General features: G+C 42.8%; 1 protein-coding gene across 1 annotated transcript in view; it reads left to right on the forward strand.

The window, feature by feature from the left end:
- The window catches only part of STK36 (serine/threonine kinase 36), a 385051-nt gene that overhangs the window by 341815 nt on the left and 24227 nt on the right, over positions 1–19009 (forward strand). The window contains exons 24-25 of the mRNA XM_030208993.1: positions 2626–2773; positions 3466–3634. Of these exons, the coding sequence (XP_030064853.1) occupies positions 2626–2773; positions 3466–3634 (317 nt within the window). The remainder of the gene's footprint in view (positions 1–2625; positions 2774–3465; positions 3635–19009) is intronic.

Here is a 19009-nt window from a genome sequence, read left to right on the forward strand (position 1 = left end):
AGAAAAAACTCAATGCCTAATACTCACTCCTCAACATAACAAGAATAAATTCATCACCATTAACACACCAAACTTGAACCTTCCAATTTCAGATACCCTAAAAATTCTCGGAGTTACCATTGATCGACACCTAACACTTGAGAGCCACGCGAAAAACACAACCAAAAAGATGTTCCACTCAATGTGGAAATTAAAAAGAGTAAGACCTTTCTTCCCAAGGACTGTTTTCCGTAACCTGGTACAATCAATGGTGCTCAGTCATCTAGACTATTGCAACGCACTCTACGCCGGCTGTAAAGAGCAAATAATCAAGAAACTTCAGACAGCCCAGAACACTGCAGCTAGACTCATATTCAGTAAAACAAAATATGAAAGTGCTAAACCCCTACGAGAAAAACTACACTGGCTCCCACTTAAAGAACGCATCACATTCAAAATATGCTCCCTAGTTCACAAAATCATTCACGGAGATGCACCAGCCTACATGGCAGATCTGATAGACTTACCACTCAGGAATGCCAAAAGATCATCCCGCACATTCCTCAATCTGCACTTCCCTAACTGCAAAGGTCTAAAATACAAACTAATGCACGCGTCAAACTTTACCTACTTGATCACACAGTTATGGAACACATTGCCGCGCAACTTAAAAACGATCCACGAACTAACGAGCTTCCGCAAACTACTGAAGACCCATCTTTTTAACAAGGCATACCACAAAGATCAACCAATGTGAATACACACAACTCCTCCACAGCTATTCAGGACTGTCTTACAATATCTTCTTGTAATACTACCATCATGTTTTATCATTATCATGTTGACCAAGACCCTCCTATAACACTAAATATGTATTTTCTAATATATTTCCACTATTCATGATGTATTGTAAGCCACATTGAGCCTGCAAAGAGGTGGGAAAATGTGGGATACAAATGCAATAAATAAAATAAAATAAAAAAATCTACCTATGGCTTTTCATCTTTTTCTCACCCTTGTTCTCCCCATGCCCCTTCCTCTTATTCTCCAGTCTTTCTCTACTTCCCCTTTTCCATCCAGCAGCTCTCCTCTTTCTCTCCCATCTTTCCAATGTCTCCCCTTTTTCTTTCTGCATCCTTCCATCCAGTGTCTCCTCTTTCTCCCTACCCTTCCATCCAGCGTCTTCCTCTTTCTCTCCCATCCTTCCACCCATCTAACCCTCTCTCCTGATCCTTCCATCTAATGTCTCTCTCCCCCTCCTTCTATCCAGTGTGTGTCTATCTCTCTACCTTTTTCTGTTCAGTGTCCCCTTCTCTCTCCACATCGCTCCAGTCTCTCCCTCTCTGCATCCATTCATCCCATCTCCCCTTTCTCTCCCCATCTTCCATCGTGTCTTTCTCTCCCATCCTTCCATTTGTTTTCCCTCTTTCTTTCCCCATCCTTCCATCCGTCTACCCCCCTCTCCCGATTCTTCCATCCAGTGTCTCTCTCTCTATCCACTTCTTTCCATCCAGGCCCCCCCCACCCCAACACAGACCTGCCAAGTCTCCCATGAAACACGCGGCGCCAGCTCCCATTTCCGGCCACTGCTGCTTCGCCTGTTGAGCAGCAGCGGCCGATACAAAAACAAAAAGAGCTAATTAAACAACAAAAAAATTTTTTAAAAAGCAAGCGCGGCACCGCAGCAGCCATCAGGCATTGGCTGTCGGCTCTGCAGCCGCTCCTCTCGCCTCTCACGTCACTGCCCCTGGAGGATGACTCCGGAGGAGCGCAGCGACATGAGAGGCGAGAGGAGCGGCTGCAGAACCGACAGCCAATGCCTGATGGCTGCCTGCGGTGCCGCTCTTGCTTTTTAAAAACATTTTTTGTTGTTTAATTAGCTCTTTTGTTTTTGTAATCGGCCGCTGCTGCTCAACAGGAGAAGCAGCAGTGGATGGAAATGGGAGCTGGCGCCGCGTGTTTCACAGGAGACTTGGCAGGTCTGTGTTGGGTGGGCGGGCCTGGAGGGAAAGTGGCTGGGCCTGGGCCCGTCCAGGCCCGCCCGTGGCTACACCCCTGGTTGATCCAACATAGATGCCAACACTCTGCAACACAGCAAACCCAACTATCGTATTGGACACTGTTTAACCTTCCCTCTCTTTGACCCCATTGTGCCTGACCACAATATCTCCTTGTATTTGTTTCTCTACCGGTCTTGGCAAACGCCTTTAAGGTACTATGTAAGCCACATTGAGCCTGCAAATAGGTGGGAAAATGTGAGATACAAATAAATACATTTTTAAATAAAGGTAAAAATTGTGTTGTTAAAAATTAATGCATGACTCTTTATACATTTTTTAATTAAGGTAAAAATAATGCTGTTGAAAATCAATGCATGACCCTAGTCAGTGGCTCCTAACTGCTATCCAAATAAGTACATATATATATCAGGCACTAAATGCCTAAATATGGCAAAACATTTGCCAGCTAGAGGCACCTTGATAGAGTGTTCCACTTTCTTTGACTATCACACTATAAGTGTTGCTTGTTTTTGCAGCTCCTTTTGCATAGTTAAATGTTTCCTAATGATTGCATGGTTCTGCACATAATTTTGAATGCTGACATATTTTCCATCTAAAAATGGTGTTCCCATTTCCTGTCCCTTAGGTATGGAGACGTTTCTCAGTCTGGCACTATTCACCTTCACCCGTGAACCTTACCATTGTCTTTCTTGCCTGGCACATCACAACAGTATCATCGTGGCAACACTAAACAAGCTAATATCCTTTGATTTCCTGAAGCAACTGAGTCGGGTGTAAGTGGTCAGACAATGGAGCAGTTGGTAACCGGGTGTAGTGGTATGACAAGACTGATGACCAATGAGTGGAGTTGAACGGGTAGATGTGAAGCGTCTGTTCACGCTTTCCAAAAATACTAGGACTAGGGGGCATGCGATGAAGCTACAATGTAGTAAATTTAAAACGAATCGGAGAAAAGGTTTCTGCACTCAACGTGTAATTAAACTCTGGAATTCGTTGCCAGAGAATGTGGTAAATGCGGTTAGCTTAGCAGAGTTTTAAAAAGGTTTGGGCGGCTTCCTAAAGGGAAAGTCCATAGACCGTTATTAAATGGACTTGGGGAAAATCCACTATTTCTTTGATAAGCAGTATAAAATGTTTTGTACTTTTTTGGGATCTTGCCAGGTGTTTGTGATCTGGATTGGCCACTGTTGGAAACAGGATGCTGGGCTTGATGGACCTTTGGTCTTTCCCAGTATGGCAATACTTATGTACTTATGATCATATGCATATGTTGGGGTTATAATGTCACAAAACAAGGTTACAGTGAGCTTAACAATGGCTGGGTATTGCAATGTAGTGAGTGTAGGCATGCAGAGAGGTTGATAATAGTAAGGCATATGGATGCAATGTGGTTATTAAAATATGTCCATGGTATGAATGAGCCTTCTGCTTCTTCTCTCCTTCTTACTTTCTGTTCCTCCCTCAGCAGTAGCAGCCAAACAGATGGAAAAAGCATTCATGAGCGAGTCCATGTAGTGGTTCTGCAGGTGTGCCAGTTGCTCTGTTTCCCTTTTGCTGTCGACCTTGAACCAGGAATGTTCTTCAATATTCTGGATGCCTTAAGAGCCTCGGAGATTCCAACTCATCTTCTTCAGGTATGTGATAACCCCTCATTTCTCCTAATCATATAAGAAGATCATGTGCTTGACCTTGGTGCCAAATAAAACAGCTACACACTACAAATGAAGTCTCATAAGAGGCATACAGAGGCAATATCACTTACTTTCTCTTACTAGCATCCTTCTGGCTTTTGCATTCACCTTATCTGCCAGTCTGGCCACTTATCATTATTGGACACACATGAATCCTGTTCTTGCTTTGCGCACAGTAGGACTTTACTCCCTATACTATATTACTTCCTTGCATTTTTTGCATCCAAGATGCATTCCCCTGCTTGGGCTTCATTAGGCCTTCCTCATGCTTTCTGCACCTTCCAGGCTATGCCCTGTTGCAGATTTTGACATCATCCACAAGGAGACAGACCTTTCCTGATAACCATTCCAAAATATTGCTTACGGAAATGTAGAAAAAAAAACTAGGCCAAGGACAGATCCCTGAGGCACATTACTAGTAATGCCCTTTCTTGTAGTGAACTCCATTTATCACTGCCTTTGTTGCCTCCCACTTGACAAGTTTCTAACACAGTCACTTTACAGCCAATATCAAGTGCACTCAGTTTATTTATAACTTATTTATATGGTACCATATCAAATGCCTTGATGAAATCAAATTATATTTCATCTAGTGTTCTTCCTTGGTCTAACTGTCTCTGGTCACTCAGTCAGATTTTTCAGATTTATCTGACAAGCGTATTTTCAAAGCACTTAGCCTTACAAAGTTCCATAGTTTACTATCCAGCTCATTTTCGAAAGTGATCGCCGACCATCTTCTGACATAAATCGGGAGATGGCCAGTGATCTCGGAAAAGTAGCGAAATCGGTATAATCGAAAGCTGCTTTTTTGACAGCATCGCCGCTTTCCCGTCGCCTCACCGGCGAAAGTTCAAAGGGGCGTGTTGCCGGCGAAGCGAAGGAGGGACATGGGCATGGGCGTAGCTACCAGATGGCCGGCTTTTGCGGATAATGGAAAAAAAAAGCGGCGTTAAGCAGTATTTCGCCGGGTTTAATTGGTCCTTTTATTTTCACAACCAAGCCTCAAAAAGGTGCCCCAACTGACCAGATGACCACTGGAGGGAATGGGGGATGACCTCCCCATACTCCCCCAGTGGTCACCAACCGCCTCCCACACGAAAAAAAATAAAGCACTTTTTTGCCAGCCTCAAATGTCATACCCAGGTCCCTGACAGCAGTATGCAAGTCCCTGGAGCAGTTTTTAATGGGTGCAGTGCATATCAGGCAGGCAGACCCAGGTCCATCCCCCCCTACCTGTTACACTTGTGCTAAGTGTTGAGCCCTCCAAACCCCCCCCCCAAAACCCACTGTACCCACATGTAAGTGCCCCCCTTCACCATAAGGGCTATGGTAATGGAGTAGAGGGTGTGGGGAGTGGGTTTGGGGAGGATTTGGGGGCTCAGCACCCAAGGTAAGGGAGCTATGCACCTGGAGCTTTTTTTGTATTTTTTAAACATTTTTAGAAGTGCCCCCTAGGGTGCCCTGGCATGTGAGGGGGACCAGTGCACTAAAAATGCTGGCTCCTCCCATGACCAAATGCCTTGGGCTTCGCTGGGTTTGAGATGGCCGGCATTTTTTTCCATTATCGCTGAAAAACAAAACCGGCGATCTCAAACCCGGCGAACTCTGGCATTTGGCCGGGCTAAACCATATTATCGAAAAAAAGATGGCCGGCCATTGTTTTCGATAATACGGTTCCGGCCAGCTGTTGCGCCGCCGCCAAAATAGATCGCCGGCGACGTTCGATTATACCCCTCCACTATGGAACTTTGTAAGTCTAAGTGCTTTGAAAATGAGCCCCAGAGTCAACCTCTGGTAAGACCAAGTTGCCTGGAATCCAGTAATCCATTCAGTTACAGAAACTGTATTATTCTCTGTTTTATCAGTAATTCAATTAAATTACTTACCATTAAAGTCAGAAGTAAGACTAACCAGCCTGTAGTTCCAAACACCTTTTATTCTAGTTTTTAGTAACATAGTAATTGATGGCAGATAAAGAGACCTGAATGGTCCATCCAGTCTGCCCAACAGTCACATTCATTATCAATTGAAGATTTAAATCCAACAATGAACGTGATATTATATACTCGATCTTGGTCTTTCTTTGGTGTTTCTGGGACATAGACCATAGAAGTCCACCTGGTTTTGTAAAAAATAATCACGTCTGCCTGTCTCAGTCCTCCAGAGCCATTGAAAAGGTCTGACAGCAAAGCTACTAGAACTTCCCTAATACCCTTGGATGTATCCCATTCGGCCAATCACTTTATCTACTTTTAATTTGGCTAGCTCCTCAAAAAACATAATCTTGTGAAAATCTTTTTAGTCTATCTCACCTCTATTTCTGTTTGTGATTGTTTTCTGTGGTTTTATTCTCTACCTTTCCTAACTGAGGGTCCCTTTTACCAAGCTGCGGCAAAAGGGGGCCGGCACTGATGTCTGCACATGTTTTACATGCACGCCGAGACTCCCTTTTACCGCAGCTGATAAAAGGGAAGTCTCGCTTTCCTACAGGAAATGACCGTACTGCAAGTAAAGCACTTGCCGCGCAGCCATTACTGGTGGGAGCCCTTACCCCCATTGAGTTGGCAGTAAGGGCTCCTGCGTTAACCCAGCAGTAACCCGCAGGGTACACTCTGGCACTACAAAAATAAATACATTTTTGTAGCACCAGAGTGTACCCTGCGGAAATGATGGCATGCTAGGGCTGGAAGTACCCCCGTGGTAGCCTGGCGGTACTTCTGATAGCGAGCAGTAAGCCCACGTTGGGCTTACCACCGCCTAGTAAAAGGAGCCCTAAGTACCAAAGGAAAATGTTTCTTCGTTGAGCAACAGAATATATAGTTCACTCCTAGAGTTGTCATTCTGATGGCACTCGTGTGGACTTTCTCCCTAAGCTCAGTAGAGGAGTGTGGTAGCCGTGTTAGTCCACTCTTAAGGTTATCAATAGAAATCAAACAAAATAAAACATGGAAAAGAAAATAAGATGATACCTTTTTTATTGGACATAACTTAATACATTTCTTGATTAGCTTTCGAAGGTTGCCCTTCTTCCTCAGATCGGAAATAAGCAATGTGCTAGCTGACAGTGTATATAGTGAAAACATTCAAGCATTACTATGACAGTCTGACAGGGTGGGAGAGGGGTGTGGTAGGAAGTATGCATGGGGACATCAAAGCATATCATTGATATTCTAACAGGGTGGGTGTGGATAGGTGAGGGGAGGGTGATCAACAGAGACATACAGCTTTATGGTTTATAATGGGCTAGGAACCCCAGATCCTTGTTAAGTCCTTTCTGTTGGGTGTTAAAATATTCAATCATTCTGACTTCAAAGGTCTTACGTACTTGTATGGTTTTAAAGTTACCTTTGAGGATTCTCACTGTGAAATCACTGATACAGTGTCCTGGTCCTGTAAAATGTTGACCAACAGGCGTGGGAACCCTGCTGGCACCAGTATTGTTCATATGATGTCTATGTAAATTGAATCTTGTCTTGAGCATCTGGCCTGTTTCTCCAATATAGCATCCTTCGTTACATTTTTTACACTGAATGATATATACCACATTGGAAGATGAGCAAGTGAAAGATCCCTTTATGTGGAATATCTTTCCTTTGTGGATGACTTTGGGGTCCTGTGAAATATTTGGCATAGTTTGCAACTGGATAAATTACAGGGAAGTGTGCCCTTCTGTTCCTTTTCAGTCTGTGAAGGAAGTTTACTTCTGATTAGCTTGTGTTTTAAATTGGGTGGCTGTCGGAAGGCCAGTACTGGTGGGGATGGGAATATCTCTTTCAGTAATTCATCCTCCTGGAGTATAGGTTGTAGACCTCTTATGATTTTCCTCAGTTTTTTCCAGCTCTGGATTGTATGTCACTACAAGCGGGATTCTGTCTGTGGATTTTTTCTTTTTGTACTGTAGCAGATTCTCCCTGGGTGTTTTGAGGGAGGAGGCAATATTCTTGGAGATTATTTTGGGGTTGTAGCCCTTCTGTTTGAAGGATTCAGTCAGGGTTTTAAGGTGTCTGTCTCTGTCCCCTGGGTCAGAGCAGATACGGTGGTATCTTGTGCTTGGCTGTAAATGATGGATCTTTTTGTATGTGAAGGATGGAAGCTGGAGTTGTGGAGGTAGCTACATCTGTCTGTGGGTTCTCTGTATATAGATGTTTGTATACAGCCATCACTGATTGAGACCGTGGTGTCCAAAAAATTGACTTTTCTGGGGAAGTAGTCAATTTTGAATCTGATTGTAGGATGGTATGTATTGAATGCAGAATAAAATTGTTTCAGAGTTTCTTCACCCTCCGTGGAAATCATAAAAATGTCATCGATGTTACCGGTAGTATTTTAGAGGTTTGGTCTGGTGTGTATTCAGAAATGTCCTCTTCCAGCTCAGCCATTTAAAGGTTGGCATATTGGGGTGCTGTCCTGGTGCCCATCGCAGTGCCCATTATTTGCAGATAGATATCATTGTTAAAGTGGAAGTAGTTGTGAGTTAAAATGAATTTGATTAATTTTGTAATAGTTTCTGGTGAGTATTGATGGTCCAGTGTGGATTTTATTCTGCATTCAATACATACCATCCTACAATCAGATTCAAAATTGACTACTCCCCAGAAAAAAGTCAATTTTTTGGACACCACGGTCTCAATCAGTGATGGCTGTATACAAACATCTATATACAAGAAACCCACAGACAGATGTAGCTACCTCCACAACTCCAGCTTCCATCCTTCACATACAAAAAGATCCATCATTTACAGCCAAGCCACAAGATACCACCGTATCTGCTCTGACCCAGGGGACAGAGACAGACACCTTAAAACCCTGACTGAATCCTTCAAACAGAAGGGCTACAACCCCAAAATAATCTCCAAGAATATTGCCTCCTCCCTCAAAACACCCAGGGAGAATCTGCTAGGGTACAAGGAGAAAAAATCCACAGACAGAATCCCCCTTGTAGTGACATAAAATCCAGAGCTGGAAAAACTGAGGAAAATCATAAGAGATCTACAACCTATACTCCAGGAGGATGAATTACTGAAAGAGATATTCCATCCCCACCAGTACTGGCCTTCCGACAGCCACCCAATTTAAAACACAAGCTAATCAGAAGTAAACTTCCTTCACAGACTGAAAAGGAACAGAAGGGCACACTTCCCTGTAATTTATCCAGTTGCAAACTATGCCAAATATTTCACAGGACCCCAAGTCATCCACAAAGGAAAGATATTCAACATAAAGGGATCTTTCACTTGCTCATCTTCCAATGTGGTATATATCATTCAGTGTAAAAATGTAACGAAGGATGCTATATTGGAGAAACAGGCCAGATGCTCAGACAAGATTCAATTTACATAGACATCATATGAACAATACTGGTGCCAGCAGGGTTCCCACGCCTGTTGGTCAACATTTTACAGGACCAGGACACTGTACCAGTGATTTCACAGTGAGAATCCTCAAAGGTAACTTTAAAACCATACAAGTACGTAAGACCTTTGAAGTCAGAATGATTGAATATTTTAACACCCAACAGAAAGGACTTAACAAGGATCTGGGGTTCCTAGCCCATTATAAACCATAAAGCTGTATGTCTCTGTTGATCACCCTCCCCTCACCTATCCACACCCACCCTGTTAGAATATCAATGATATGCTTTGATGTCCCCATGCATACTTCCTACCCACCCCCCTCCTCCCACCCTGTCAGACTGTCATAGTAATGCTTGAATGTTTTCACTTATATACACTGTCAGCTAGCACATTTGCTTATTTCCGATCTGAGGAAGAAGGGCAACCTTCGAAAGCTAATCAGAAATGTATTAAGTTATGTCCAATAAAAAGGTATCATCTTATTTCTTTTCCATGTTTTATTTTGTTTGATTTCCATTGATATCCCTAAGCTCAGGAAATCCTTAAAAACAAACTCCTGAACATGCACTGGTTTTTCTCTCACACACAGTTCTACCTTTCAGTTTGTGTTTTAGCTAGTACACTTTAATGAATGAGGACAGAGGGTGGATAATGTTGGATTGTGTTTCCTGCTGTCTGTGGCCCCTGTTACAGGTAAACAACCATGTTTTCTCCATCAAATAACTGGGATGCTGTCCCAATTCTGGTGATTACCAAAGAACAGATGGTTAATGCGAGTACCTGCAAATTCACTATACTACATGAGTCACAATCAGGAATTCGAACCCCTACACAGCACCGAAACAGTACTACTCTCTCTCCTAACCAAATTCAAGCATGGAAATAGCAATAGGCAAGAGCATTCTCCTCCTCCAATTTGACCATGTCAAGTGCATTCGACATGGTTAACCATAACATTTGCTAAGACTCCTAGAATACTTCAGAATCAGTGGTGGCACTCTCAATTGGATTAAGGGTTTTCTAACCACAAGAACATATCAAGTGAAATCAAAAACAAACATATCGTCACCGTGGAAACCAGGCTGCGGAGTACCGCAAGAATCACCACTATCACCGATCCTTTTCAACCTCGTGATGACTCCACTAGCCAAGACCCTATCCACCCAAGGCCTCAACCCATTATCTACGCTGATGACGTTACACTATACATCCCAACAAACATGATCTGGTGGAAATCACCAACGAAATCAAGCTAAGCTTAAACATCATGAACTCATGGGCAAATGCATTCCAACTAAAACTCAATACAGAAAAAACACACTGTCTCATCATATCATCCCAGTACAATACATACAAACCCACAAACATTAAAACCCCAGGATACACCCTCCCTGTCTCAGACAGCCTGAAATTCTCGGAGTAACAATAGACTATAACCTATCACTAGAGACCCAAGCGAAATCCACCGTAAAAAAATGTTTCTCACAATGTGGAAACCCAAACGCATAAACCATCTTCCCGAGGGAAATATTTCTTAACCTGGTATGGTCCATGGTACTAAGCCACGCAGATTACTGTAATGGGATCTATGCGGGATGCAAGGATCAAATCATAAAGAAACTTCAGACCGGCCAAAACACTGCAACCAAGCTTATATTTGGAAAAACACGTTTTGACAGCATCAAACCACTCAGAGAAAAATTGCACTGGCTACCAATCAAAGAACGTATCACTTTCAAAATCTGCACGACTGTTCATAAAATTATTTATGGCGAGTCACCGGGATACATGACAGACCTCATCAACCTGCCTGCCACCAGAAAACACCACAAATCTGCACGATCATACCTAAACCTCCACTACCCAAGCAGCAAAGGACTCAAATACAAATCACCTATGCAACCAGCTTTTCCTACCTAAGCGCACAACTATGGTACGCATTGCCAAAAGCAGTAAAAACTACGCTCGACCACCAAAATTTTCGTAAGCACTAAAACAGACCTGTTCAGAAGAGCATATCCCACCGACCCAACATAAAAATACCTGGACACTTGCGACACAATGTAACCAAAGACCGTAACGAATATTACCTGCCTCTTCTTCCCCCTTTTCCTCTCTAAGTTCCCCCCAACTGTACATAAGTAATGCCACACTGGGAAAAGACCAAGGGTCCATCGAGCCCAGCATCCTGTCCATGAGAGTGACCAATCCAGGCCAAGAGCACCTGGCGAGCTTCCCAAACATACAAACATTCTATACATGTTGTTCCTGGAATTGTGGATTTTTCCCATTTAGTAGTGGTTTATGGACTTGTCCTTTAGGAAACCATCTAACCCCTTTTTAAACTCTACCAAGCTAACTGCCTTCACCACTTTCTCCGGCAATGAATTCCAGAGTTTAATTATGCGTTGGGGTGAAGAAATATTTCTCCGATTTGTTTTAAATTACTACACTGTAGTTTCATCGCATGCCCCCTAGTCCTAGTATTTTTGGAAAGCGTGAACAGATGCTTCACATCCACCTGTTCCACTCCACTCATTATTTTATATACCTCTATCATGTCTCCCCTCAGCCGTCTCTTCTCCGGCTGAAAAGCCCTAGCCTCCTTAGTCTTTCTTCATAGGGAAAATCGTCCCATCCCCGCTATCATTTTAGTCGCCCTTCGCTGCACACTTTTCCAATTCTACTATATCTTTCTTGAGATGTGGCAACCAGAAATTTAACCACAATACTCAAGGTACGGTCGCATCGTGGAGCGATTACAACGGCATTATAAACATCCTCACACCTGTTTTCCATACCTTTCCTAATAATACCCAACACTCTATTTGCTTTCCTAGCCGCAGCAGCGCACTGAGCAGAGGTTTCAGTGTATTATCGACGATGACACCCAGATCCCTTTCTTGGTCCGTAACTCCTAACATGGAACCTTGCTGACGTAGCTATAATCGGGTTTCTTTTTTCCCACATGCATCACCTTGCACTTGCTCACATTAAACGTCATCTGCCATTTAGCCGCCCAGTCTCCCAGTCTCGTAAGGTCCTTCTGTAATTTTTCACAATCCTGTCGTGAGTTAATGACTTTGGAATAACTTTGTGTCATCAGCAAATTTAATTACCTCGCTAGTTACTCCCATCTCTAAATCATTTATAAATATATTGAAAAGCAGCGGTCCTAGCACAAGACCCCTGAGGAACCCCACTAACTATCCTTCTCCATTGTGAATACTGCCCATTTAACCCCACTCTCTGTTCCTATCCTTCAACCAGTTTTTAATCCACAATAGGACATTCCTCCTATCCCATGACCCTCCAATTTCCTCTGTAGCCTTTCATGAGGTACCTTGTCAAACGCCTTTTGAAAATCCAGATACACAATATCAACCGGCTCCCCTTTGTCCACATGTTTGTTTACTCCTTCAAAGAACTGAAGTAAATTGGTCAGGCAAGATTTCCCCACACAAAAGCCGTGCTGACTTGGTCTCAGTAATCCATGTCCTTGGATGTGCTCTGTAATTTTGTTTTTGATAATAACCTCTACCATTTTCCCCGGCACCGACATCAGACTCACCGGTCTATAATTTCCTGGATCTCCCTGGAACCTTTTTAAAAATCGGCGTTACATTGGCCACCCTCCAATCTCCCGGTACCACGCTCGATTTTAAGGATAAATCGCATATCACTAACAGTAGCTCCGCAAGCTCATTTTTCTGTTCTATCAGTACTCTAGGATGAATACCATCTGGTCCAGGAGATTTGCTACTCTTCATTTGCTGAACTGCCCCATTACGTCCTCCAGGTTTACCGTGAAGTCAGTAAGTTTCTCCGGCTTGTCCGCTTGAAATGCCATTTATGACACCGGTATACCACCCAAATCTTCCTCGGTGAAGACGAAGCAAAGAATTCATTCAATCTCTCCGCCACATCTTTATCTTCCTTGATCGCCCCTTTTACCCCTTGGTCATCCAGCGGCCCAACCGATTCTTTTGCTGGCTTCCTGCTTTTAATATACCGAAAACAATTTTTGCTATGTTTTTTTGCCTCTAATGCTATCTTTTTTTCATAATCCTTCTTGGCCTTCTTTATCTGCGCCTTGCATTTGCTTTGACACTCCTTATGCTGCTGCTTGTTATTTTCAGACAGTTCCATTTTCTGAAGGCGTTTCTTTTAGCCCTAATAGTTTCCTTCACCTCACTTTTCAACCATGCCGGCTGTCTTTTGAACTTCCGTCTTTCTTTTCTAATTTGCAGAATATGTTTGGCCTGGGCCTTCAGGATGGTATTTTTGAACAGCGTCCATACCTGTTTTACAGTTTTTACCCTCTCAGTTGCCCCCCCCCCTAAGTTTTTTTTAACCGTTCTTCTCATTTTATCATAGTCTCCTTTTTTAAAGTTAAATGCTAACGTATTTGACTTCCTGTGTATAGTTACTTCAAGGTTGATATCAAAACTGATCATATTATGATCACTGTTATCAAATGGCCCCAGTACCATAAAGTCCCTCACCAGATCATGCGCTCCACTAAGGACCAAGTCTAGAATTTTTCCTTCTCTCGTCGGCTCCTGCACCAGCTGCTCCATAAAGCTGTCCTTGATTTCATGTACCTCATTGTAACACATTATACCACAATATCACTTTGTATTTATTCATACCATGTATTTGTTCAGATCGTAATCGGCTAACGCCGTTGACGGTTATATGTAAGCCACATTGAGCCTGCAAAAGGTGGGAAAATGTGGGATACAAATGTAACAAATAATAATAATAATTTTATGCAACCTGTGAAAAGAAAAACAGTGAGTCTGGGTGGTTGATTCTAAACACCACCTTCTGTAGACCTGGGTCACCTACATAAGTATATAAGTATTGCCACACTGGGACAGACCAAAGGTCCATGAAGCCCAGCATCCTGTTTCCAACAGTGGCCAGTTCAGGGCACAAATACCTGGCAAGGTCACAAAAAAGTTCAATACATTTTATGCTGCTTATCCCAGAAATAAACAGTGAATTTTCCCCAAGCCAGTTTAATATTGGTCTATAGACTTTTCCTTTAGGAAGACGTCCAGACCCTTTTTAAACTCTACTAAGCTAACTGCCTTTACCACATTCTCTGGCAACGAATTCCAGTGTTAATTACACGTTGAGTGAAGAAAAGTTTTTTCCGATTCATATTAAAAATACTACTTTGTAGCTTCATCACATGCCCTCTAGTCCTAGTATTTTTGAAAACAGTAAACAAACAATTCACGTCTACCCATTCCATTCCACTCCACTCATTATTTTATAGACCTCTATCATATCTCCAGTCAGACGTCTCTTCTCCAAGCTGAAGAGCCCTAGACACTTCAGCCTTTCCACATAGGGAAGTCATCCCATCCCCTTTATCATTTTCGTCACCCTTCTCTGTACCTTTTCTAATTCCATTATATCTTTTTTGAGATGCGGTGACCAGAATTGAACACAATATTCAAGGCGCGGTCGCACCATGGACCGATACAAAGGCATTATAACATCCTCACTTTTGTTTTCCATTTCTTTCCTAATAATACCTAACATTCTGTTTGCTTTCTTAGCTGCCGCAGCAGCACAATGAGCAGAGGATTTCAGTGTATCATCAACAATGACACTGAGATCCCTTTCTTGGTAGTGACTCCTAACGTGGAACCTTGCATGTCGTAGCTATAGTTCGGGTTCTTCTTTCCCACATGTATCACTTTGCACTTGCTCACATTAAACATCATCTGCCATTTAGATGCCCAGTCTTCCAGTCTAGTAAGGTCCTCTTGCAATTTTTCACAATCCTCTCATGATTTAACAACTTTGAATAACTTTGTGTTGTCAGCAAATTTAATTACCTCACTAGTTACTCCCATCTCTAGATCATTAATACAGTGGGGGAAATAAGTATTTGATCCCTTGCTGATTTTGTAAGTTTGCCCACTGACAAAGACATGAGCAGCCCATAATTGAAGGGTAGGTTATTGGTAACAGTGAGAGATAGCACATCACAAATTAAATCCGGAAAATCACATTGTGGAAAGTATATGAATTTATTTGCATTCTGCAGAGGGAAATAAGTATTTGATCCCCACCAACCAGTAAGAGATCTGGCCCCTACAGACCAGGTAGATGCTTCAAATCAACTCGTTACCTGCATGACAGACAGCTGTCGGCAATGGTCACCTGTATGAAAGACACCTGTCCACAGACTCAGTGAATCAGTCAGACTCTAACCTCTACAAATGGCCAAGAGCAAGGAGCTGTCTAAGGATGTCAGGGACAAGATCATACACCTGCACAAGGCTGGAATGGGCTACAAAACCATCAGTAAGACGCTGGGCGAGAAGGAGACAACTGTTGGTGCCATAGTAAGAAAATGGAAGAAGTACAAAATGACTGTCAATCGACAAAGATCTGGGGCTCCACGCAAAATCTCACCTCGTGGGGTATCCTTGATCATGAGGAAGGTTAGAAATCAGCCTACAACTACAAGGGGGGAACTTGTCAATGATCTCAAGGCAGCTGGGACCACTGTCACCACGAAAACCATTGGTAACACATTACGACATAACGGATTGCAATCCTGCAGTGCCCGCAAGGTCCCCCTGCTCCGGAAGGCACATGTGACGGCCCGTCTGAAGTTTGCCAGTGAACACCTGGATGATGCCGAGAGTGATTGGGAGAAGGTGCTGTGGTCAGATGAGACAAAAATTGAGCTCTTTGGCATGAACTCAACTCGCCGTGTTTGGAGGAAGAGAAATGCTGCCTATGACCCAAAGAACACCGTCCCCACTGTCAAGCATGGAGGTGGAAATGTTATGTTTGGGGGTGTTTCTCTGCTAAGGGCACAGGACTACTTCACCGCATCAATGGGAGAATGGATGGGGCCATGTACCGTACAATTCTGAGTGACAATCTCCTTCCCTCCGCCAGGGCCTTAAAAATGGGTCGTGGCTGGGTCTTCCAGCACGACAATGACCCAAAACATACAGCCAAGGCAACAAAGGAGTGGCTCAGGAAGAAGCACATTAGGGTCATGGAGTGGCCTAGCCAGTCACCAGACCTTAATCCCATTGAAAACTTATGGAGGGAGCTGAAGCTGCGAGTTGCCAAGCGACAGCCCAGAACTCTTAATGATTTAGAGATGATCTGCAAAGAGGAGTGGACCAAAATTCCTCCTGACATGTGTGCAAACCTCATCATCAACTACAGAAGACGTCTGACCGCTGTGCTTGCCAACAAGGGTTTTGCCACCAAGTATTAGGTCTTGTTTGCCAGAGGGATTAAATACTTATTTCCCTCTGCAGAATGCAAATAAATTCATATACTTTCCACAATGTGATTTTCCGGATTTAATTTGTGATGTGCTATCTCTCACTGTTACCAATAACCTACCCTTCAATTATGGGCTGCTCATGTCTTTGTCAGTGGGCAAACTTACAAAATCAGCAAGGGATCAAATACTTATTTCCCCCACTGTAAATATGTTAAAAAGCAGCAGTCACAGCACAGACCCCTGAGGAACCCCACTATGTACCCTTCTCCATTGAGAATACTGACCATTTAACCCTACGCTCTGTTTTCTATCCTTTAACCAGTTTTTAATCCACAACAGGACATTGTCCCATGACTCTCCAATTTCTTCTGGAGTCTTTCATGAGGTACTTTGTCAAACTCCTTCTGAAAATCCAGATACTTAATATCAACCAGCTTGCCTTTATCCACATGTTTGTTCACCCCTTCAAAGAAATGTAACAGATTGGAAAGGCAAGATAAATCCATGTTGGCTTTGTCTCATTAATCCATGCTTTTGAATATGCTCTGTAATTTTGTTCTTTATAATAGTCTCTACCTTTTTGCCCGGCACCGACATCAGGCTCACCGGTCCATAATTTCCCGGATCCCCTCTGGAACCTTTTTAAAATATCGGTGTTACATGGGCTACCCTCTAATCTTTCAGTGCCATGCTCGATTTTAAAGATAAATTACAGATTATTAACTAGTTCCACTAGTTCATTTTTCAATTCTATCAGTACTCTGGGATGAATACCATCTGGTCCAGGAGATTTGCTAATCTTCAATTTGTCAAATTGCCCAATTACATCCTCCAGGTTTATAGAGATTTCATTCAGCTTCTCTGACTGATCGGCTTCGAATACCATTTCTGGCACCGGTATCTCTCTCAAATCTTCCTTGGTGAAGACCGAAGCAAAGAATTCATTTAATCTCTCCGCTATGGCTTTGTCTTCTCTGATCGCCTCTTTTACCCCTTGGTCATCTAGCAATCCAACCAATTCTTTTGCTGGCTTCTTGCTTTTTATATACCTAAAAAAAAAAAAATTACTGTGCGTTTTTACCTCCAATGCAATCTTTTTTCAAAGTCCCTCTTTGCCTTCTTTATCAGAGCTTTGCATTTGACTTGACGTTCCTTATGCTGTTTCTTATTAATTTCAGTCAATTCTGTCTTCCATTTTCTGAAGGATTTTCTTTTAGCTCTAATAGCTTCCTTCACCTCACTTTTTAACCATGCCGGTTGTCGTTTGGTCTTCCTTTTTTAATACATGGAATATATTTGGCCTGGGCTTCCAGGATGGTAGTTTTGAACAGCATTGCACACCTGATGTAAATGTTTGACCCTCGCAGCTGCTCCTCTAAGTTTTTTTTCACCGTTCTCATTTTGTGCCAAAGGAAATCCCCCTGTACTGAATTCCTCCATAAATTTTCTGAGGCTCTATCCCTGGCATTGCAGAAGCAGTGAAAGAGAAACTGGAGTTTGGAGGGATCCAAGAGCCCATTGACACACCTCAGGTTCTCCAAGGTCTGCAGACAAAGTTATGACAAAATCCCTTTTCCATCCAGGTAATGTTGAAGTGATAGAGTTCAAAAATCAAACAACAAGTGGAGGAAAATCACTGGTATTGAGACAGAAACAAAGGACAATAAATGTTCTGTAAAAGAAAAAATACAGTAGTAGCAGAACAAAAAGATGAACTTAATTGCGGGTAACATTAAATTCTAATGCTGTTTTATACTCTTCATGCAATTAAATAAGCTCATTATTTAACAGAATGTATGACACATCCAAATTTGAACCCACAATACATATTGTAAAGCAAAACAAGGGTAGTGATAATGCTCTAGAAATATTCCCGCTTTTCCTGGGCTATTTTTCCACTCTAACAATTGCTGTAATTGAGCTGCCCAGTAGTACCAAATCAGATTTGGAACTGCTCTACCCCCCAACTCCAAACACTGCCACATTAAGGATTTAGACAGTGTAGAAGGTCTCCCACCCCAAATAAAACTATTAATATCCCTCTGAATACTCAGTAATACCAGCCGTGATATTTTCAAAGGCAAAATTTGAAATAAAAATAACTGGAGAAGAACATCCATTTTAATGGCTCCTATTAGAGAATGACACGGTAATCATTACTGCAGCAATACCGTGGTTTCAGCGGTATTGGGGAATTTTTTTTAATTATGTGGTCCTACCGTAGTGCCGCGGGAGCGAGGACCACCATTGCTTTAGATAAAGGTCTGGCTGCCCCCCTCCCCCCCACTTCCACCCCGAGCCTACCTTAACTCACCCTGGTGGTCTAGTGGCTTCATCGGGGCAGGAAAGAAGCCCACTCTTTCCTGTCCACTGCCGCTGTTCTGTCTAACAATGCCAGTTCTTCAAAATGGTCACTGAGACTTCAAGCAGAAGTCTCGCAAGGCCGCTGCTTGAAGTCTCGGCAGTGATTTTAAAGAAACAGTGGTATCGGGCAGAGCAGCAGGCAAGAAAGAGTTGGCTTCTTTCCTGCCCTGAAGATGCCATCCCGGCAAGCCAAGCCAGGCCATCTAACCAAGCCAGCCAGCAAGTTTCATTATAAGTATTAAATATTATTTGTCTTTTAAACTGTTAGTCCCATAAAATTGCATTAAAATCTTCCTTTAGGCTTTAAGCAGGGGTACGCAGGAA

The sequence above is a fragment of the Microcaecilia unicolor genome, chromosome 7 (genome assembly GCF_901765095.1).
Source record: "Microcaecilia unicolor chromosome 7, aMicUni1.1, whole genome shotgun sequence".
In the NCBI taxonomy this organism is placed as follows: domain Eukaryota; kingdom Metazoa; phylum Chordata; class Amphibia; order Gymnophiona; family Siphonopidae; genus Microcaecilia; species Microcaecilia unicolor.